At 34.2% G+C, this 18,541-nt stretch overlaps 2 protein-coding genes across 2 annotated transcripts; both read right to left on the reverse strand.

The window, feature by feature from the left end:
* Positions 1-2,222: 2,222 nt before the first annotated feature.
* On the reverse strand, positions 2,223-5,754 carry LOC109167230 (protein EXORDIUM-like 2). Its single transcript, XM_019316227.1, has 2 exons — positions 4,666-5,754; positions 2,223-2,460 (listed from the first exon to the last, which is right to left on the reverse strand). Exon 1 carries the CDS (start codon positions 5,720-5,722, stop codon positions 4,670-4,672), a length of 1,053 nt encoding a protein of 350 aa, XP_019171772.1. The 5' UTR covers positions 5,723-5,754; the 3' UTR covers positions 2,223-2,460; positions 4,666-4,669.
* Positions 5,755-7,754: 2,000 nt separating this feature from the next.
* On the reverse strand, positions 7,755-13,008 carry LOC109164669 (nucleobase-ascorbate transporter 2). Its single transcript, XM_019313203.1, has 14 exons — positions 12,600-13,008; positions 12,350-12,447; positions 11,926-12,102; positions 11,744-11,844; positions 11,578-11,653; positions 11,416-11,475; positions 11,057-11,241; positions 10,868-10,964; positions 10,699-10,785; positions 10,385-10,443; positions 10,187-10,278; positions 10,036-10,113; positions 9,752-9,912; positions 7,755-8,331 (listed from the first exon to the last, which is right to left on the reverse strand). Exons 1-14 carry the CDS (start codon positions 12,691-12,693, stop codon positions 8,119-8,121), a joined length of 1,578 nt encoding a protein of 525 aa, XP_019168748.1. The 5' UTR covers positions 12,694-13,008; the 3' UTR covers positions 7,755-8,118.
* Positions 13,009-18,541: the final 5,533 nt, after the last annotated feature.

The raw sequence follows: 18,541 nt of genomic DNA on the forward strand, positions 1-18,541 counted from the left end.
TTTTTTTTCAATTTCTGTTTTGTTATTTTTTTTTCTTTTTTTTTTTCTCTCCACCCCCCCCCCCCCCCCCCCCACATTCTCTTTCCTAATCACTCTTACATTATCTCCCAAATCTCCCCAACTAATGTGGATGCTCTTAGCTTTCAGCTCCTTTTAAACTTTCAGCTACCTTTTCAGCTAGGTTTGCCAAACATGGTCATAATGTTTATTCTGAGATTGAACTTGCAGGGGACTTGGTTAATATTATGATTACTTTTTGAAAGTTGATTTTAGTGGTGAAGTTTAGTGAGTATCGTTCTCAAGGCCGGAATGGCTTTAAGGGAATTAAGGAATGAGGGGTTAAACACGGGTTCATATAGTGTTTGAAAGCTAACCAATAGATGTTGGAGTATTGCATGTTCTATTAATCTATAATGATAACAACTAATTGAATTGAAAGACAATATATAAAAGAGAGATTTGAACCAAACAAGCTTGGATAGAATACCTTGAGTGGTCTAAAGCTTAAGTTATGAAATTCCTAATGACAAACTTGGGGAAATGGTATAAGTGCCAACGTCACTCTCGTGATCAATTGGACTATCAACTAATCCAAAGTCCCATTCTCATGGAAACTTGGCTAGGTGAGGCAATTTAACAAACACTTTTTGTGCTCATTTCCTTCAAACCCCCTTTTCTCAAAGGAAAGTAAGAAATATGAAAGATATGGCTATGGTGTAACCCTATTCTCATAGGTGATTCACCAATTCCAAATATCTCTTGCATAATTTGGCCATAACTATGAAGGAGTACATTCCATTTCATCAAATTCATAACCAAGTTCAACATGAAGGCAATACAAAACCTAATTTATGCAATTCAAGTCACATTGGCATCCATACAATGAAGTTAAATTCAAATCCCTAAATATGTTTAACTACTCATGATTGGAATGTAAAACTAGAAACAATTGAAGTAATAAACATATAATTCAAAACTTCAAGAAATATAAATGCAAAAATATATAATGGAGAACTTAACTTGATGATTTAATTGAAAGAAATAATCTGGTAATTGATTTGGAATATAATGTGCAATTACAATGGTTAGTTTTCCTCTAAATCTTCTAGTAGATGATGGATTACAATGTGGAAAGGTTCTAAGATGTTTTGTGGAGATTAAACCAGAGGGAGAAGTCCGAAAACTAAAAAAAAAAAAAAAAAAAAAAAAAACTCCAAAATAACTACTAAAACATATATATATATATATATATATATATATATATATATATATATATATATATATATATATATTTTGAAGTTCGCGTCAAACTGTAGTGAACTGTACGAAGTCATGGTTCCCACCGTGAGTCTCACTGATCAGATTCTGATCATTGAGACTCATGCTGACACTCACGGTGTGACTGTTAGCATGAGTTCAGTGATCAGAATCTGATCAGCACACTCATACTAAGACTCACACCGTGAGTCTCAGCATAAGTCTCCAGATCAGAAACTCAGCCACGGACTCATGCTGGCACTCACGGTGTGAGTCTCAGAATGAGTTCCTCCAAATGGACTTCACGCTATCATTTTGCTCTTTCGTTCCCCGGTGTGCCTTCGGGGTGCTTCCCTTGTGCTTTTAAGCCTCGTTTTCTCCCAAGATTAGCGTCATTTCATACTTGCTTGCACCATTACTCAATCTTTTCTTCATTTAATCAAGATACACCAAATTAGCATTGTTGCACCATTATTTACCTAACATTTGAGCCAAAAGCAAGCATAAATGAGCACAAATATAAGGCTATTTCATGGCATATCACTTTTATGTCATTAAATTATTTGCTTGAACTGCATGTATCCTTGAGTTACAATTATATTATTTATTTTCTATGAGTAGCTCCCTCCCCTAAACCAAAAACCAACCCCTAGAAAAGCATACTTGCACATTATTATTATTATTAGTATTATTATTATTATTATTATTATTATTATTATTACTATTATTATTATTATTCTTATTATTAGTAGTATTACTACTACTACTATTATTACTACTATTATTACTACTATTACTATTACTATATATTACTATTACTATTACTATTACTATTACTATTTTGAGAAAGTCTACAGTCCTAATTGGTATTGATGCTTCTTGTACCTGGTAAACCACAAAGCAAATTTTTATCTTCATTTTTGTTGTATACTCGATAGAATTGACAACAATGTCAATCATTAATTTATAATTTTTCATATTATTAAAAATATTAATACACATAACAAGAAAAGATATATAAAGCTACACAGTTATTTTTACCACTTACAAATAGCCAACCCCTATCACAGAGGCTTAAAGGTAATTAAGGTTAAAAAGGAAAATTTAAATAATAAAAAAAAAAAAAAAACATTGGTTGTTTTGTGAGTAACAATTGTAGGGGAGGATTAACATTTTCCTTAAGAAATGGTTATAGTTGTCCACCTTATTAGACTAGTGGCGCGCATGCTGACGTCGAAAACAAAACTATTGATAAAATCAAATAAAATTTAAAAAAAAAAACAAAACAAAAAACAAAACAAAAAACAAAAACAAAACAAAACAAAACAAAACAAAAAAACAAAAAAAAAACAAAAAAAAAAAAAAAAAGGGAGCCACATGGGCTGCCCTTTGTAAATGGTGTGAGATCATTTTGATCCCACATCGAAAATGTTTGGAAAGAGGAGCTCTTGAGCTCCTCTATAAAAGATGAGCAATGCTCATCTTCCAAACATAATTGTTTGCCCATCAATGTGGGCAAGTATTGAGAAGCCAAAAAGCTTTTATATAAAAAGTCTTAAGACTTCTTATTTTAGGTTTTTTTTTAAATTAATTTATTAATTTATTTATTAAGGAATTTTGGGAAAAGATTAATCTTAATCTTTTTTCAAAATGTATATGTGTTGTTTTTGTTTTTAGCAATTTGGAGCAAATTGCGGACTTATTAAATAATATTATTTGTGTTTTGATTAAAAACAAAACGTTAAAATGACGAATTTGTTAAAATTTTGACCAATTGGTCAATAATCAAACATGGTCATTATCTAATAATTAATATGACAATTAACAAATTAATTGTACAGGTGTTAAAGTTTGTTTGGAAAGTAGGAAAATGATTTCTAAAAATATTTTTCTTTAGAATGTTTGGCTGCACAACCGAAAATTGTCTTTGTGTATTTGATTTTTTTTTTTTTTTGTGTATTTGATTTTTTTTTTTTTGTGTATTTGATTTTTTTTTTCAGAAAACTTCTTTGTGTATTTGGTTCATTTTTCAGAAAATGAACATGAAAATGAGTAGAATTGTATACTTAAACATTTTAATTGTTATATATTCAAAAAATATTTTTATTGTTTTGTTTTTTTTTTTTTTCAATGCTACTAGCTCTATTACATTGTTTTGTTTAGAATATAACAACTTTTATTTTAAATTCCATGCATGCAACATAAGTTTTGGATGTACTCCGTGGACGAGCATTTTTTATCAATTTTAAGAAGCCTTAATGGCTTCTTATTTTAACTTTTTTAATTTATTTTTTAATTAGGGGGTTTTGGGAAAGATTAATCTTATTTTTTCCACAAAATGTATATGTGTTGTTTTAATTTTTAGCAGTTTAGAGCAAACTGCTGAGTTATCAAATAATATTTTTGGTGTTTTGATGAATACTGCTTAAGGACGAATATATTTAAGTTGTGACTCTTTGTGTAAGGCATAATCAGACAGTGAAAATCTATCAGAAGTACACACTCCTGAATTCTTAAAGAGATTGTCGGATTTTCATAATCATTCATTGACATTAAAGATTGGTGCACCTGTTATATTATTGCAGAACATAGACCACTCTGTTAGTCATTGCAACGAGATACTACGCGACTCATCATCACAAGATTGGTAAATTAAATCACAATGTCGAAGCAAGAATAGTTATTGGAACACATGAAGGAACCACGTTCTTATCCCCGAATGTCTCTAGCTCAGTCCTTTTGATGCGAGATTGCCCTTCAAGTTCCAGCGTAAAAAATCCCCGTTGATGCTTGCATATGCCATGACTATCAACAAAGTCAAGGTCAAACACTAACTCACATTGGGTTATTGCTAAAAAACCGGTCTTTAATCACGGACAATTGTACATAGTTTTCTCCAGAGTCACCATTCCTGATGGCCTGAAGGTGTTAGCCCTAAAAAAGGACGGACAATTATTTATTTTCTATGAGTAGCTCCCTCCCCTAAACCAAAAACCAACCCCTAGAAAAGCATACTTGCACAATATTATTATTATTATTGTCATTATTATTATCATTATCATTATGAGAAAGTCCTAATTGGTATTGGTGCTTCTTGTACCTGGTAAACCACAAAGCAACTTTTTATCTTCATTTTTGTTGTATACTCGATAGAATTGACATCAATGTCAATCATTAATTTAGAATTTTTCATATTATTAAAAATATTAATACACATAACATGAAAAGATAAACAAAGCTACACAGTTATTTTTACCACTTACAAATAGTCAACCCCTATCAGAGAGGCTTAAAGGTAATTAAGGTTAAAAAGGAAATTTTAAATTAAAAAAAAAAATGGTTGTTTTGTGAGTAACAATTGTAGGGGAGGATTAACATTTTCCTTAAGAAATGGTTATAGTTGTCCACCTTATTAGACTAGTGGCGCGCATGCTGACGTCTCGGGGTCCCACATGGCCGGGAGCAAAAACTTTCGTTTGTTGGCACCGTGGGCATTGTAACTAGCCCCCGTGGACTTATCCACAAGGACTTGACCTGCGTAACCCGGATAAGACCCCTTCCCAAACATTCCCGTGCAAGCACTGACTGCCTCCATCGGAGCCTCAGCTGGACCTTGAAAATAGCCGTTTTTAAACGGGTTCGTCACGGTTCCCGTCAAGACGGTGGCGAGGTTGATGATCATCCCGTCGATGCCAACATCTCCGTTGGGCGCAACTAGACGAGGTGTCTGAGGGCCCTGAATGGGCTTATGAAACGGCCATGCACATTGCCCCGGGCATTGAGTCTCCGAGTTACCCACCCAGGCGTATGCAACCTGTTTCTCCCCTGCCGTTGACCCGTGAGTGCCACACCTCTTGCAGAACCCGTCCACAGAAACATCCTTATCGGTCAAGACAACATTAACACTCCCCACAGTATTCCCACCCTTGGACGCCAATTGCTCAATCTGGTCATCCTTGAGTGTCTTTCCGAGCGGGCAGTTTTCCTCGAGTATTTGTTTTCCAATGACTATAGTGGAGGGTCCTCCACCCTTATACTTCTCGGTGGTCTTCCACCAAGACTCGACAGAAGGAGTCGGAACATCTACCGTCTTAAAGGACTCAAAAAAATCGACGATTATTGAGCGTTGGGTGGCCGTGAACTTCCCATACCATATAAGATTAACAGTGATCGAGCCCTTCAAAAGGGTGCCTTTGTGGTACTCGAGGACAACCGGCGGCTCCTTAACTAGTTCCCCGAAGGATGGCTCCGGAATGCCGGCGAGAAAACAGAAGAGCAAAGCAACGGCGGAAGCCGTGGCACAATTGTTAATGACAGCCATGATTGATAAGGCCAGAGCTTTTAGATGGAAGGAAGATTGAGCTTTGGAATTGTTTGAGAAGGGAGAAATGGGAGGTGTTATATATACAGTTCTGCCAACCTCAAAGCTAAGCTTTTCCCGGACGATACAGACCGTAGACCTCATTCAATGGTCAAGAGTTCCTAAATAATTTCGGTCAGAGAAAAAAAATGAATTGAATAAACAATATTTAGTTATATTGACTATCATTTTCCTTTTTGACATGTATCAAACATGTAACTGCGCGTTTGAGCATATATACCTTAACATCCTATGAATTGATCAATCATTATATATTTTGGTCGATTATATTTTTAAATAGAATCTTTACCTAATAAAAGGATTATATCAATGGTAATAATTAATTATATTTTTTTGTATTCTGAGATTTTGAAGAAAACATGCCAAGAAGAAATAGTAATATGAGATTTAAATGTGTGACGGTGGTGTGTGCATTTGTGTGGTAGGGCGTGAGCAAATTTCTGAAACTTTGCATCATGTCATTTTTGTTTTTGTTTCGTTTTGTTTTTTTTTTTTTTTTTTTTTTTACGATGGAGTATGCATTTTTTTTATATAGCGTGTGCAAATTTTTGGCAAAGGAACTTTGCTTCATGTCGCTTTTAAAAAGAAAATAATAATTACGCTGGTGTGTGCATTTGTGTGGTATGGCGTGTGCAAAAAAAAACATCATGGTTTATATACATTAAAAAAAAAAAAACCAACAAGAATTAAAGCACACACCGTACCAGAACAATGCACACACCGCTGTAAGATTGCATTTTAAAATAAAACAATAATAAAGGTGTGTGCATTAAACTGGTGTGTACACGTAATGAAGTAGGTGGATGCATAGGAATGAGCATGTAGGTATTTACTAAGTAGGTTATATTTCACAACTATATGGCGTGTGCGCACACGAGTGACAGTATGTGCGTTATGCTGGTGACAGTAAGAGAGAGAGAGAGAGAGAGAGAGAGAGAGAGGAATATTGGAAATTGATTGAGGCCAAAAATAACGCTACAAATCTTTATAAACATGAAAATAAATGATATTGAAATTAATAAATATAGTTATTAAAGAAAAAAACACCCATGACTCCATCTAAAATCAGTACCATGTGTGATCCAAGTGAAATCAATCTAAATTGTTAAAAAATAAAAATAAACGCACAGGATATGGCCTCACGATCTCACCTGGCTAGGGGGTTGCACTGGATTCAAAATATATATATATATATATATATATATATATATATATATATATATATATATATATATAAACAAAAGGTGGGTACAATGCCCCCACCCTTTGAGAGTGAAACTGGCGTGTGTTCGTCAGATGCCATGCACCTTGACAGATACGCTCTGCAGCGAACAGTGTATGAATTCCTTCTCTTTTTTCCCTATTCTTCCCCTCCTCTTTCTTCTCTCATGGGAGGTGCCCTAATAATGGAGTTGAGATCCAATTTTTACAATGTTATGTTACTTTTAAAATCTCTTTTATTATTGGGATAAGCGTCAAATAGGCCCTTCAACTATAGGTCAAAGTGTAATTAGTCTCATAAATTAACAAAAGTCTCAATTAGGTCCTTCATTTCTTTACTTGTATGCAATTAAGTCCATAACTATTAAAAATTATGCAATTAGCTCAATTTGCAGATAAATATAAAATAATAGCAGGTAAATTTAATTTTTTTTAAAAAAAAATTATAAAAAAAGAAAAAAGAAAACTGGCTGGGTGGCCTTCTTCTCCGTCCAATTGGACAGAGAATCCATTGTCGGCTTCTCCGTCCAAGCGGTGTCATTTTTTTTTAATTATTTATTAAATTATTTGAATTAAAAATATATTTTTTTTATTTTAATTATTTTTTAAAATTTAAAAAAAAAATACCTATAACTTAATTGTAACCTGCTAATTAACTTAATTGCATAAAAGTAAAAGGATAAAAGGATTTAATCGAAACTTTTGTTAGTTTAAGGGACTAATTACATTTTGACCTATAGTTGAAAAGACTATTTAGCTCTTATCCTTTATTATTTGAGTGTTTAACCCTAACAACACTCCCTTCAAAAAAAATCCTCACATCCCCTCTCAAGTTCACAATCCATTGTTTAATAAATAAAAAACAAAAATTGATTTAAATTAAAAAATAAATATTTTAAATGATGAATTTTAACAAATTAAAAAATCATTATGCTTAATTGAGTTCCAAATGGGATGAACTAACCCAATAGAAATATACCATAACGGATTAAGCTTGAATAACCCTGCAGAGCAGCCTAAATATATATTGAAAGAATTCAATGAAAATATATAGTGACAATACAACATTCACATCCACCATTTCCTTTTCCAGATTTCGATGAACAATCTTAGGCCTTCTTCTTCTTCTTCTTCTTCCACCAACACCAAGAGGATTCATTCTCTCCCAGAGTCTCCTCTCCTCCTCCTCTTGTTGATTTTAGTCTGTGAGTATGTATATTGGTGTTTTTGGTATGATGGGATGGATGATGATGATGAGATCAGGAGGGTGGGAAGAAGCGGTTGAGGTTGAAAGGGAGGGTGTAAAACTCTTCGTTCCTGCTATCTCCCTTGAAAGTTCTGAACTTTGCCCACCATGGCATCCCCCTGTCTCTTGCACTGTCTTTGTACTCCAGCGTGTTGTCCAGGAACACCGCCACTATCAGCGCCACCGTCGGCGATGACAGGAAGATCGTGTTCAGGAAATCGTTGAACTGCAACCAAATAGAAAGATGCACCAATTAATGAATCTGTTGGGCGAAGACCGGTAAAGGTCAAGTCTAGCACCTTATGGGGCTGGGAGTTGTTAGGCGAAAACTGGTAAAAGGCCAAATTTAACACCCAGTGGTTGGAGATTGTTAGGCAGAGGCTGGTAAAGACCAAGTCCAGCACCCAGCATCAAGTCTAGCACGACGTCGGTGGTTAGGGGATTGTTGAGCTGGTTAAAGGTCAAATCTAGCACCCAGCATCAAGTCTAGCAACAGGTGATTGTGGATTGTTGGGTGGAGGCGGGTAAAGGCCGAGTCCAGCATCAAGTCTAGCATGTCGGTGGCTAGGAGATTGTTGGGCTGCTTAAAGGCCAAATCTAGCACCCAGCATCAAGTCTAGCAATCGGTGACTGGGGATTGTTGGGTGGAGGCCGGTAAAGGCCAAGTCCAACATCAAGTCTAGCATGTCGGTGGCTGGGGGATTGTTGGGCAGAGGCAATCAGGCTGGTAAAAGACTAAGTCTAGCACTCGGTGACTGAGAATTGTTGGGTGGAGACCGGTAAAGGTCCAGAGTCCAACATCCAGCATCATGTCTAGCACCCCCAATAAGGGATGGCAATTTCAATCCGACCCGTGGATATTCACCCGAATCCACCCCGCATGGATCGGGTTTTTTTAGGTGATGGTGGGTGGTGGGTCGGGGGTGGGTCTTAAAAAAGAAAACCCGCAGTGGGTCGGGTTGGATTCGGGTTCTATGTACAAGATCCGCCTAGAACCCCACCCGACCCACCATGTGTGTGTATATATATATATATAATAGTAAAATAAATACTAGTATGTAGTTATTTATAATAGTTTATATAACTCCGTGTATCTTTTTACTATTTTTTATATCAAAACTACTAAGTTTATTTTTAAAAATTAACAATTTAGTTATTATATTTAAATATTTCCATTATTTATGTTTTAGTATCACTAATGGATTTTATTTTTTTATTATGTGTAAATAATTTAAATATTATTTTTTGAAAAACATAATAAGATGATAAGTGGTGGGTACCCGTAGTGGGCACCCGCACCCGGTGAGGGTGGGGGTGGGTTCTAAAAAAGTCCACCCGATGCGGGTTGGAGGTGGGGGTGGGTGGAGAAAATATAAGGTGGGTCGGGTGATGGATGTAGCCCTCCCCGACCCATTGCCATCCCTACCCCCAATGACTGGGGGATTGTTGGACAGAGGCTGATAAAGGCAAAGTCCAGCACCCAACGTCTCAAAAATGTATGACGGTATAAGAAAATAAAATTGGACATTCATTAAAATTGACAAGTGTTTGATCCTAACAGAATGGAATAATGTGTTTCTATTCATCTCAACTAAAAGTTTAAGTTCATCGGGAGGGGGAGATGAGAAATGATTTGGCTTACTTACCCATCCAGCCTTGGTATGAGAAGGGCCATGAAGAGCAGCAGAGGTATATTCCCTGAAGTACTCCGGAATCGACAATCCAAGGAAGAGGGAAACGCCAGCAATGAAGAGGTTTCTCATGGAATTCATGTTTGTAAATTGCAGGAATGACAACCCCACCGAAGCTGTAACAACAACAAAAACAACTTAACATCCTATGAAACTGAAGTATGCGTTCCATCTCAACTTTAATATTTTATATACTATACATTCAACATGACGGTATCAGGTCGAGACGAGATTCTCACCGACGAGGCCAAACATTACACAGTACACAGCAGCGAATATCGTAAAAGGAATCGATGCAAACAAGGCCCCGAATTTCCCTGCGAGTCATGAAATCATCACAAAGAGCAAGCAAAGAGAATTATTATATAGTGAAAAACCGAAAAAACTCACCTAGTATTGAGAAGAAGATCATGAAGCCAGCTGAGATTTGGATAACTCGGCGGCTACCAACACGAGTGCTCCCCAGAAGCCCCACGTTTTCTCTGCAGATTCATAACGCAGAAGACACAAAAGCAGTGTTGTTATGGCAACGAAAACTAGATATAGGGGCAGAAAATTAAGGTAAAGCGGCTGGCTTCGAGTACTAACACTGAAACCGAACATCCAGTAGCCGTCCCAAACAGTCCACTCAACAGGATCCCAATTCCCTGAACACAACGAGGATAGTTATACATCAAATTCATCCAAATATTCGAGACCGTTGTTCTTAGCTGCAGAGATTTTCAAGAACGAGAATAAATTTCAATTTTGGCTCTATTCACCTAACGAGTTAATTATATTCGTGTTCAATTGTGTTGAGTATATAGTCATTAATGTGCAATCTAACTATCAGCTTAGGTTTTTAGTTGAGATGGAGCACATGCTTCAATTTGGTAGGGGACTAAGAGTGTGTGTCTACAAACCTGCCAACCAATGCCCCGGCTAAGAACGTGAGCGGGAGGTGGTGTAGCACTTGCCAGACGAGAAGCCGCTTTATATGCTCCAGTAGACTGCCAGCCAGCCAAGAACACGAGTTTTAGTCACAAATCGTGACGATACAAAATTTTTTTTTTTCGATTTTTAGTTGGTTACCTCAATCAAGGAAACTAGCACAGCTGCCATCATTCCAAAGGCATGACCAGCCTCAAAGGTTGGTGCACCCCACTGAAGTGGATATGGAATTTTAATCCTGGAGACCAAATTACAAAGACCATCCAATTATAACATATGTATCAAAGATACGATATGATGATAAGAGTCGAAAACGCAACTAATACTAACCATGGTGCCGAAGAAATAAGGTATGCTCTATCTGTGCGGCAGTGTTTCTGAGTCTCCTCGGGACGATGTTTATATGCACCACTGGCAGTGAGGAGGTGTGCGTAAGCCCAAATTATCGTGACCGAGATAATCAGCGCGAATCGTTCCAGAACTGGAAGCTTTCTGAACTGGAAGTTCTTCAAGTACTTCGCAAATGTGAAAGAAACCGAGTCATTCAATAGTGCAAGAGAGACTATGTATGCCACACAGAAATGACATTTCATTTTAAGAATAACAGTTTTTTTACATATGATGTTTGATACTAAGACGAGTAATGAAAGGTGAATTTGACAAGTCGAAAGAGCAACAAAATCGTGTACCTGAGAGAAGGCAACAAACAAGATGAACATAGGAACACCGATTTCAACACACTGTCCAACCTGAAAAAAATTTTGTGTTTCTGTAAGCCTAACGAGAAATCATGCATATTTGAGCAATAAAAAGGAACAATTTTTGTGTTTCTGTGAAATATTTCACCATACCACTGGGAATCCTTTATCGAGCAGTCCAAACCCCACCAACGAAACAACCGGAACCATTCCAATCGGGCTGAAAAACCTGATTCAAACAAGGAGAGTTCTTCAATCTATACAAAACAAAAGATTAAGCCCCATTTCAACTATCATTAATTATTCGTCGAATTTGCACCTGGAAAAAATAGCCCAGAGTTGGCTATATCCCAAAATAATTTGCACACTAGAAGCTACTATTAGAGCACCCTGTATCGCTCGCATTGTGCTGAGGAATCTCTGCAAGAATCAACAAAGTTTTTATCAAAGAATCAGAAATCTGAGATTCCCATAATCAGAAATGGCAGAGATTCTACTCACTTCATGAGGATCAGCAATCCTTGCCAAGGAAGAATCATGAATAATGGAAATTATGGGAACTGCAAATGCCCATGATCCTCCAACCACAGTAGGTAATCTTGTTCCAAATAATGTTTGTAAAAGAGTGTTGATTCCTTGGACAAAAAGTAGAGTCTGCACCACCCTCACAGTATCACCCTGACATCAAAAATTGTGAAAAAAAAAAAGTTCAAAATAAATAAATCAGATCCTTTTTCCTTTTCACTCTCAGTGCATGCTAACCAAGAAACTGAAACACAAGTTTAACACAAACTTAAATGTCAATGAGAATCTATTCAAGATTCCTCCAGTTTTTCAGATGTTATGTCATTGGATATCAATCTTCTTAGGAATTAAAGAACCCAAAAAAAAAAAAAAAAAAAAAAAAAAATTGCAATCTTCTTACATGATCTCCACCCATAAAAGGAACAAGAAAAGATGGAATCATCACTGCAGTTCCTAATGCCATGATATAATGCTGAAATCCCATCGCTATCGCCTCCCCTGTTTTCCACACCAGAAAAAAAAAAAAAAAAAAAAAAACACAAAAGATAAAATAACTGACAACCCAGGTATTTGACAAAAACAACACAACTTTGTATCTAAAAACATAAAGAAACAAAAAAACAAAAACAAAAATTAAATTTCGTTCATACCCCAAGAAGGATTGGAATCAATGCAGTACTCTAAACCTTGAAGCTGGTCCATGGGGAGGTGGCTGATTTCTTCAGGCTTCGGAGGAGTTGCCATTTCTGAGCAAAAAATTCCACACACCACTACTACCCTTACCTTTCCCTTTTCACCCAAAACACAAACTTATTCAAGAAAATGCATAAAACAACTAAAGACTGAGTCTTTGATTGTTCAACGTGGTGGGGGGAGTGTTTTTGAGTGAACCAACGAGATAACAAAAGAAAAAGAATTAAGTAAACAATGAGGATTAAAGACTGTCTGTCAAGCAAAAGCAGAAAAGAAAAAGGCAATTGCAGAGAGAGAGAGAGAGAGAGAGAGGGAGAAGAGGGGTTTAAAGTCAAGCTTGATGTGATCTGTTTAACATATATATACACATATAGAGAGAGAGACAGAGAGAGAGAGATTGGAAGAGTGAGAGTGAAAGAGGAAGAAGTGACAATGGATTACACTAAAACAGGGTGCACTTTTTTTGATTGCGAGGGTGTCCGTTAACTTTTTACGAATATTACAGAATTACCCCTTAAGGAACATACATCCAAATCAAATGTTACCGTTAATTGCTGTTCAGGAGCTGTACTGTTCTCTGCCAATCTAAATTCGCACTTATTTCTTTACTGTATATTTACTCTTCCCCACTTATTAAATAACCCCTCGAATTTTTGTTCCCTAGTTACTGCGCCGTGGGCCCCACCTCTGTAACACTACATCTTATTCGTCACTACCATTCTTTTCAAAAGGTTGAATCTCCTACCCGATCGAACATTTAGAATGATATAAATCATGATAACTCAATTATCACAGGTGAAATTCGATTTCAGGTCATTGTTTTCAAACTTAACACTATAACGATTGAACTGTTTATGTGAGTTTATTCATCGCTATCATGTTTCTATAGATACACAATACATAATTAGATACTAGAGTTAATTCCAGCAATAGTCCTCCGAATATATTAATTTTTTAAAATTAGTGCCCGACTTTTAATTTGGACACTTTACGTCTCTTGACTTTTAATTTTTTTTAATTGAGGTCCATTCGTTAGATTAAGGTAAATTGGACTTTAAATGAAAGGGTAAATTAGTCATTTCATCTACCTAATGTATAATTCTTCGTAATTCTCCCTTGTATGGCCGACTTCGGACATCAGATTTACTTAATTGCTTAATCCCTAATGGAATTTTGTTCTTCGAGTGGATTTAGTGATTAAGCAATTAAGTGAATCTAATGTCCGAAGTCGCGAATACAAGGGAGAATTACGAAAAATTATACATTAGGCAGATGAAATGAGTCATTTACCCTTTCATTTAAAGTCCAATTTACCGTAATCTGCGAATGGACCTCAATTGAAAAGAAATTAAAAGTCAAGAGACGTAAAGTGTCCAAATTAAAAGTTGATGACTAATTTTAAAAAATTAATATAGATGGAGGACCATTACTGGAATTAACTTATACACAATATATAATTAGATACTATAACGTTTTTAAACTCAATATTATTGTAATTATGATAAATTTGTATTATCATCTTATATCTGGAATGGAAGAGTACCAATGAAGTACCCCACAAAAAGAGTAAATGTAGTATTACTTATTTTATATCATGTATTTATCATTTATATAATTTAGATAAATGTGTTGTTTACTCCAATGTTTCCGCTTTCATTTCTCTAATTTTTCAATTTTTTTTTTCAATCTTTGTTTTTCAAATTAAAGAAATATACAAATAAACATATATATGTTTTTTTTTTAAAAAAATGAAAAAAAAAATCAATTAGTAAATGCATATGAAGAGGACATTAATCATTCAAATTTTAGAAAATGATTATATTGGACTCTTTTAAAGAAAATATTCATTACATTATTATACTTTGTATTCTCTCTGTCTTATTTACTAATTCATACGTTTTTTTAAAAAATATTTTCTTATAATTTTCAAATTTAATTTTTGTACATAACAATAATTTTAATGTAATTTATAAAAATATAAATTTTATGCGTTAATTAAATTTAATATTAAAGATTGAATGGTAATAATTTGAGTAAATTTTTTGTTACTGTGCTTGACATGGGAAGATGTGAGTAAATAATAACGGGGATAATTTTGAGGAGGGAACAAAAATATATATTGAGTTGTGACTATCATCTTTTCTTTTTTATGGTAATTAGGTTTACACCTTAAAAGTAGAGAAAGAGGGTAGAAAAGGATGGTTTTTACTTATCTTATTTATTTATTTTCTTTTTTAGGATATTCATATTTCTTTATAAGATAATATATGTTCTATACTTATTTATTTTAAAGGATGACAGATTGATTTTGTTTCCAACACGGTAACAATGGAAACACTTAGAGCAACCTCAATAGTTGTAGATTTTTGTAGGGTTTTTACATGCCAAGTAGGAGAGAAAAGCAAGTGAGAAGAGGAAAAAAAAAAAAAACTAAAAGGCATTAAGCGCCCGAAGGCACACGCCTTCTGGGCGCGCAGCATCTGTGCATATTTTCCCCTTCCCCTCCCCCCCAAAAGTGGACCCCACCCAAAAATCATATTTGCATGAGAAAAATCTAGCCAAAACCCCCATTTCCTATTAGATAAAAATCAATTCATAGCCCGCATGGACAGCTCAGTTGGTCATACGGGTGAAGTTTGGGAAGAATGACCAGCGGCAGTGTGGGAGCAACCTCTCAAAGTGAGGGGATCTCCTCGTGCACAGTAAGCAAAGATCTAGCCTCCGTGATTCAACTGAGTTACCATGATTTACATCCTCCAATATGCTTTGTCAGGTCGGGGTGTGGGACCCCTCAAAATTGAGGATTCAACCTTTGAAAAGAATAAAAATCAATTCTTAGTTTTTTTCTTTTTCAAAAACTAAGTAAAAATAATTATTGTGGTTGCTCTTATGATTCTCCGTAACCAATGGCTAGTCCATTAATTTAGATGTCACAAATTGTTCGGTGTTTTAATTATTCTAATTGCAAAGGGTCCTCATGTAGATCATGCATAAATACAATGCATATGCTCTGTCGAGTCGGAGTGTAGGGGCACTTAGGATTGGGTACAGCCTTTTGGAAGAATAAATACCATGCACATGTATTTTACTTGGTTTTTTAATGCTTTATTTTTATATTTTGTTAATTCCTTCGGTGGAGTGGATTCTATATTTAATATTTGACTAGTTTCTAGAATAAAAGCGGAATAATACAAATGATATAAAATTTAATTTATTTAATTTTAAAGTTTCAATCAAAATATCATTTTATTATTTTTAAAGCATCATTTGAATATTACTTTTTATTAATAAATAACTTCTAATATAAATCATTAAAAATTTATAACGGCTTAAATAAATTATACTTTAACTTACTTTTTATTTTTATCTACTCAAATATAAATAAACTTAGTTAAGCATGTTATTAATCCATATCTATCAAAAAATCGCTCAACACAGCCATTTATAAATAACATTTATTGTAAAACTAACTTATTCAAGGACAGATGAATAGTTAATGAAATATAAATTAAAGAATTTGTAACACTCATCACAAAATTATAACATTGCAATTTTTATATAAAAATATTAATACAAAATTAGAAGCTACGTTTTTCGTAATGTGTTGGAGAGGTTACTTAGGGAAGTGTATTTGATCATGAATTTCATATACTTTTAAACACTTTTATAAACTTTAAGATGTATTCAATTCAAACTATTAGGAAGTTATTAATGATCCGTTTGAGAAACTTAGAAAATGACTTTTGAAACCCATTTTTCAAATTTTTCCGTGTTTGGGTACTTAAGGAAAATGAAGTCAAAGAAAAAAGTATTCCTTCTAGTCAACGAGAAAAAAGTCCAATTTGGTAGAAAATGTCTTCCTTATTTTTTAGTCGGAAGACATTTTTCGGATTCTTTATTTTTCATTACTCTCTTCACTCTCTTCTCTTTTTTAAGTTAGTTTCCAGATTGTTAATATTATTACCACCACCACTACTACCACATCACCACCACCAACATCAACATCAACACCACCACACCACTACTACACCACCACCACCACTACCACCACCACCACCACCCCACCATTGCCGCCACCACACCACCATTGCCACCACCACTACCACCACCATTGCCACCGCCGCCACCACAACATATTATCATTATTATTATTATTATTATTATTATTATTATTATTATTATTATTATTATTATTATTATTATTACAACAAATAATATGTTCATTTTAAGGAAAGTGAACCAAATAGAAAAAATACAATTTCTTAACTTTCAACCAAATAGAAAAAAAAAAAAAATTTCTAACACTCAGTCAAACACTAGAAAGTTAAAATATTTTTCAGAAAATTGTGCATTTTCTAGAAATCATTTTTTGAAAAATATTTTTTAGGTTTCCAAACGACCCTGAAAGTTGGTCAGTATTCAATTAATCTCCTGTTGAGGAGAAACCAAGGGTCCTTTTACTAACTGGAAATTTTCCCTAATTTTCTGTAAAACTGGAAAATTCAAGAACAGAAAACATGTTTACTAACACAGCTTTTCATTTTCAAAACATGAAACAATTTTCCAATTTTCTAGAAAATTAGAAAACTAAGGCCCGTTTAATAAACGAAAACTGTTTTCTATTTTCTAGTTTTTCAGTTTTCATTCTCTATTTTTCATTCCTATTTACTAACGTAACACTTGTTTTTTCAAATTTTTTTTTTATTAACCCTATAAAATGAACACAAGTTTAATTTTGAGTCATATTTAAACCTTTTATTTAAATATTTTAAAATATATTTGATTTAAATTGAATAAATTTAATTTTTACTTTTAAGTCTAATATATGTAAGATTTTTACATTTGATATCCGAACCAAATTTATATATGTATATAACTTAACTAAAAATATATCTGAACTAATAACATATTAAGTTCACCTAAAATTTAGTTTAGATAATATTAATATTTTTTGAGCTAATATTTAAAATATTTTTGGATATATTCATTTGAATGACATGTATATAAATATATAATTTTTACTTTGAATTCTAATATAATAATATATGTGAAATTCCAATATCTGATATATGACCCAAACTTGTATTATGATAGAGTAAATACTCAAAATGGTCCCTCGACTATAGCTAAATTCACAAATTGGTCCTTGACTTTCAATTTTAACCAATTAAGTCCTTAACTTTGCAATTTTAACACGATTTAGTCCTCCGTATATTTGACCGTTTGTTGACTGTGATTTTTGAGAATATATATGTAATTTCATGGTCCATCGTCGATTTTTTAAGGTTCCGGTTGCATTTTCAGACCGCACTGTTACATTTGAATCCACTGTCGAAAGCAATCTACCAAATCCTGTCGCCTTTCTTCATCCTCCCTTTGGATTCAATGTAGTTGAGTTCGAACCAGAGTGAAGAAGACAACGTGTTTCCGAACTGGTGCAGCGTCATCCTGGGAGCCTCCATGTGCTCCGGTGAGAACTGCGGGTTCTTCTGGAGATCATCGATGACGACGCGGGCGCCGGCGTTAATGCAGAAGTGTTCGAAGGACCAAATCGTGTTAAAATTGCAAATAGTTATGTTTAAATACGTAATGCAAGTAGAAAAGATAAGAGATAGTGATAAGTAAAAGAAATGATAGTGAATGTAATCATATTAATGAATAAATATGTAATAAATAGATAATGGTGAGAATGTGGTTGTGATATATAGCCAAATAGATGATGGGTGGTTCTATTTTCAATTTAAAAAAATATTTTTTTTCTCCTTCAATTATTTTAAAAGGAAAGAGATAAGAAATTAATTAATTCTAACAAATATATCTATTTTAGAAATAAGGAAGTTCCCCTAATAGGAAGTTAGGTTTGTTTAATTTTAAGAGTCACATTTGTGTGATACTGATT

This window comes from Ipomoea nil, unplaced genomic scaffold (genome assembly GCF_001879475.1).
Source record: "Ipomoea nil cultivar Tokyo-kokei standard unplaced genomic scaffold, Asagao_1.1 scaffold0317, whole genome shotgun sequence".
Classification (NCBI taxonomy): Eukaryota; Viridiplantae; Streptophyta; class Magnoliopsida; order Solanales; family Convolvulaceae; genus Ipomoea; species Ipomoea nil.

Excerpts from the sequence above, each read along its gene's own strand:
- LOC109167230 (XM_019316227.1), bottom strand. The coding sequence starts at position 5,722 with ATGAGGTCTACGGTCTGTATCGTCCGGGAAAAGCTTAGCTTTGAGGTT.
- LOC109164669 (XM_019313203.1), bottom strand. The coding sequence starts at position 12,693 with ATGGCAACTCCTCCGAAGCCTGAAGAAATCAGCCACCTCCCCATGGAC. Across the intron at positions 12,103-12,349 it reads CTTTTATGGGTGGAGATCAT|GGTGATACTGTGAGGGTGGT; the intron begins GTAAGAAGATTG and ends TTTTGATGTCAG. Across the intron at positions 10,279-10,384 it reads ACTGGATGTTCGGTTTCAGT|AGAAAACGTGGGGCTTCTGG; the intron begins GTTAGTACTCGA and ends ATGAATCTGCAG.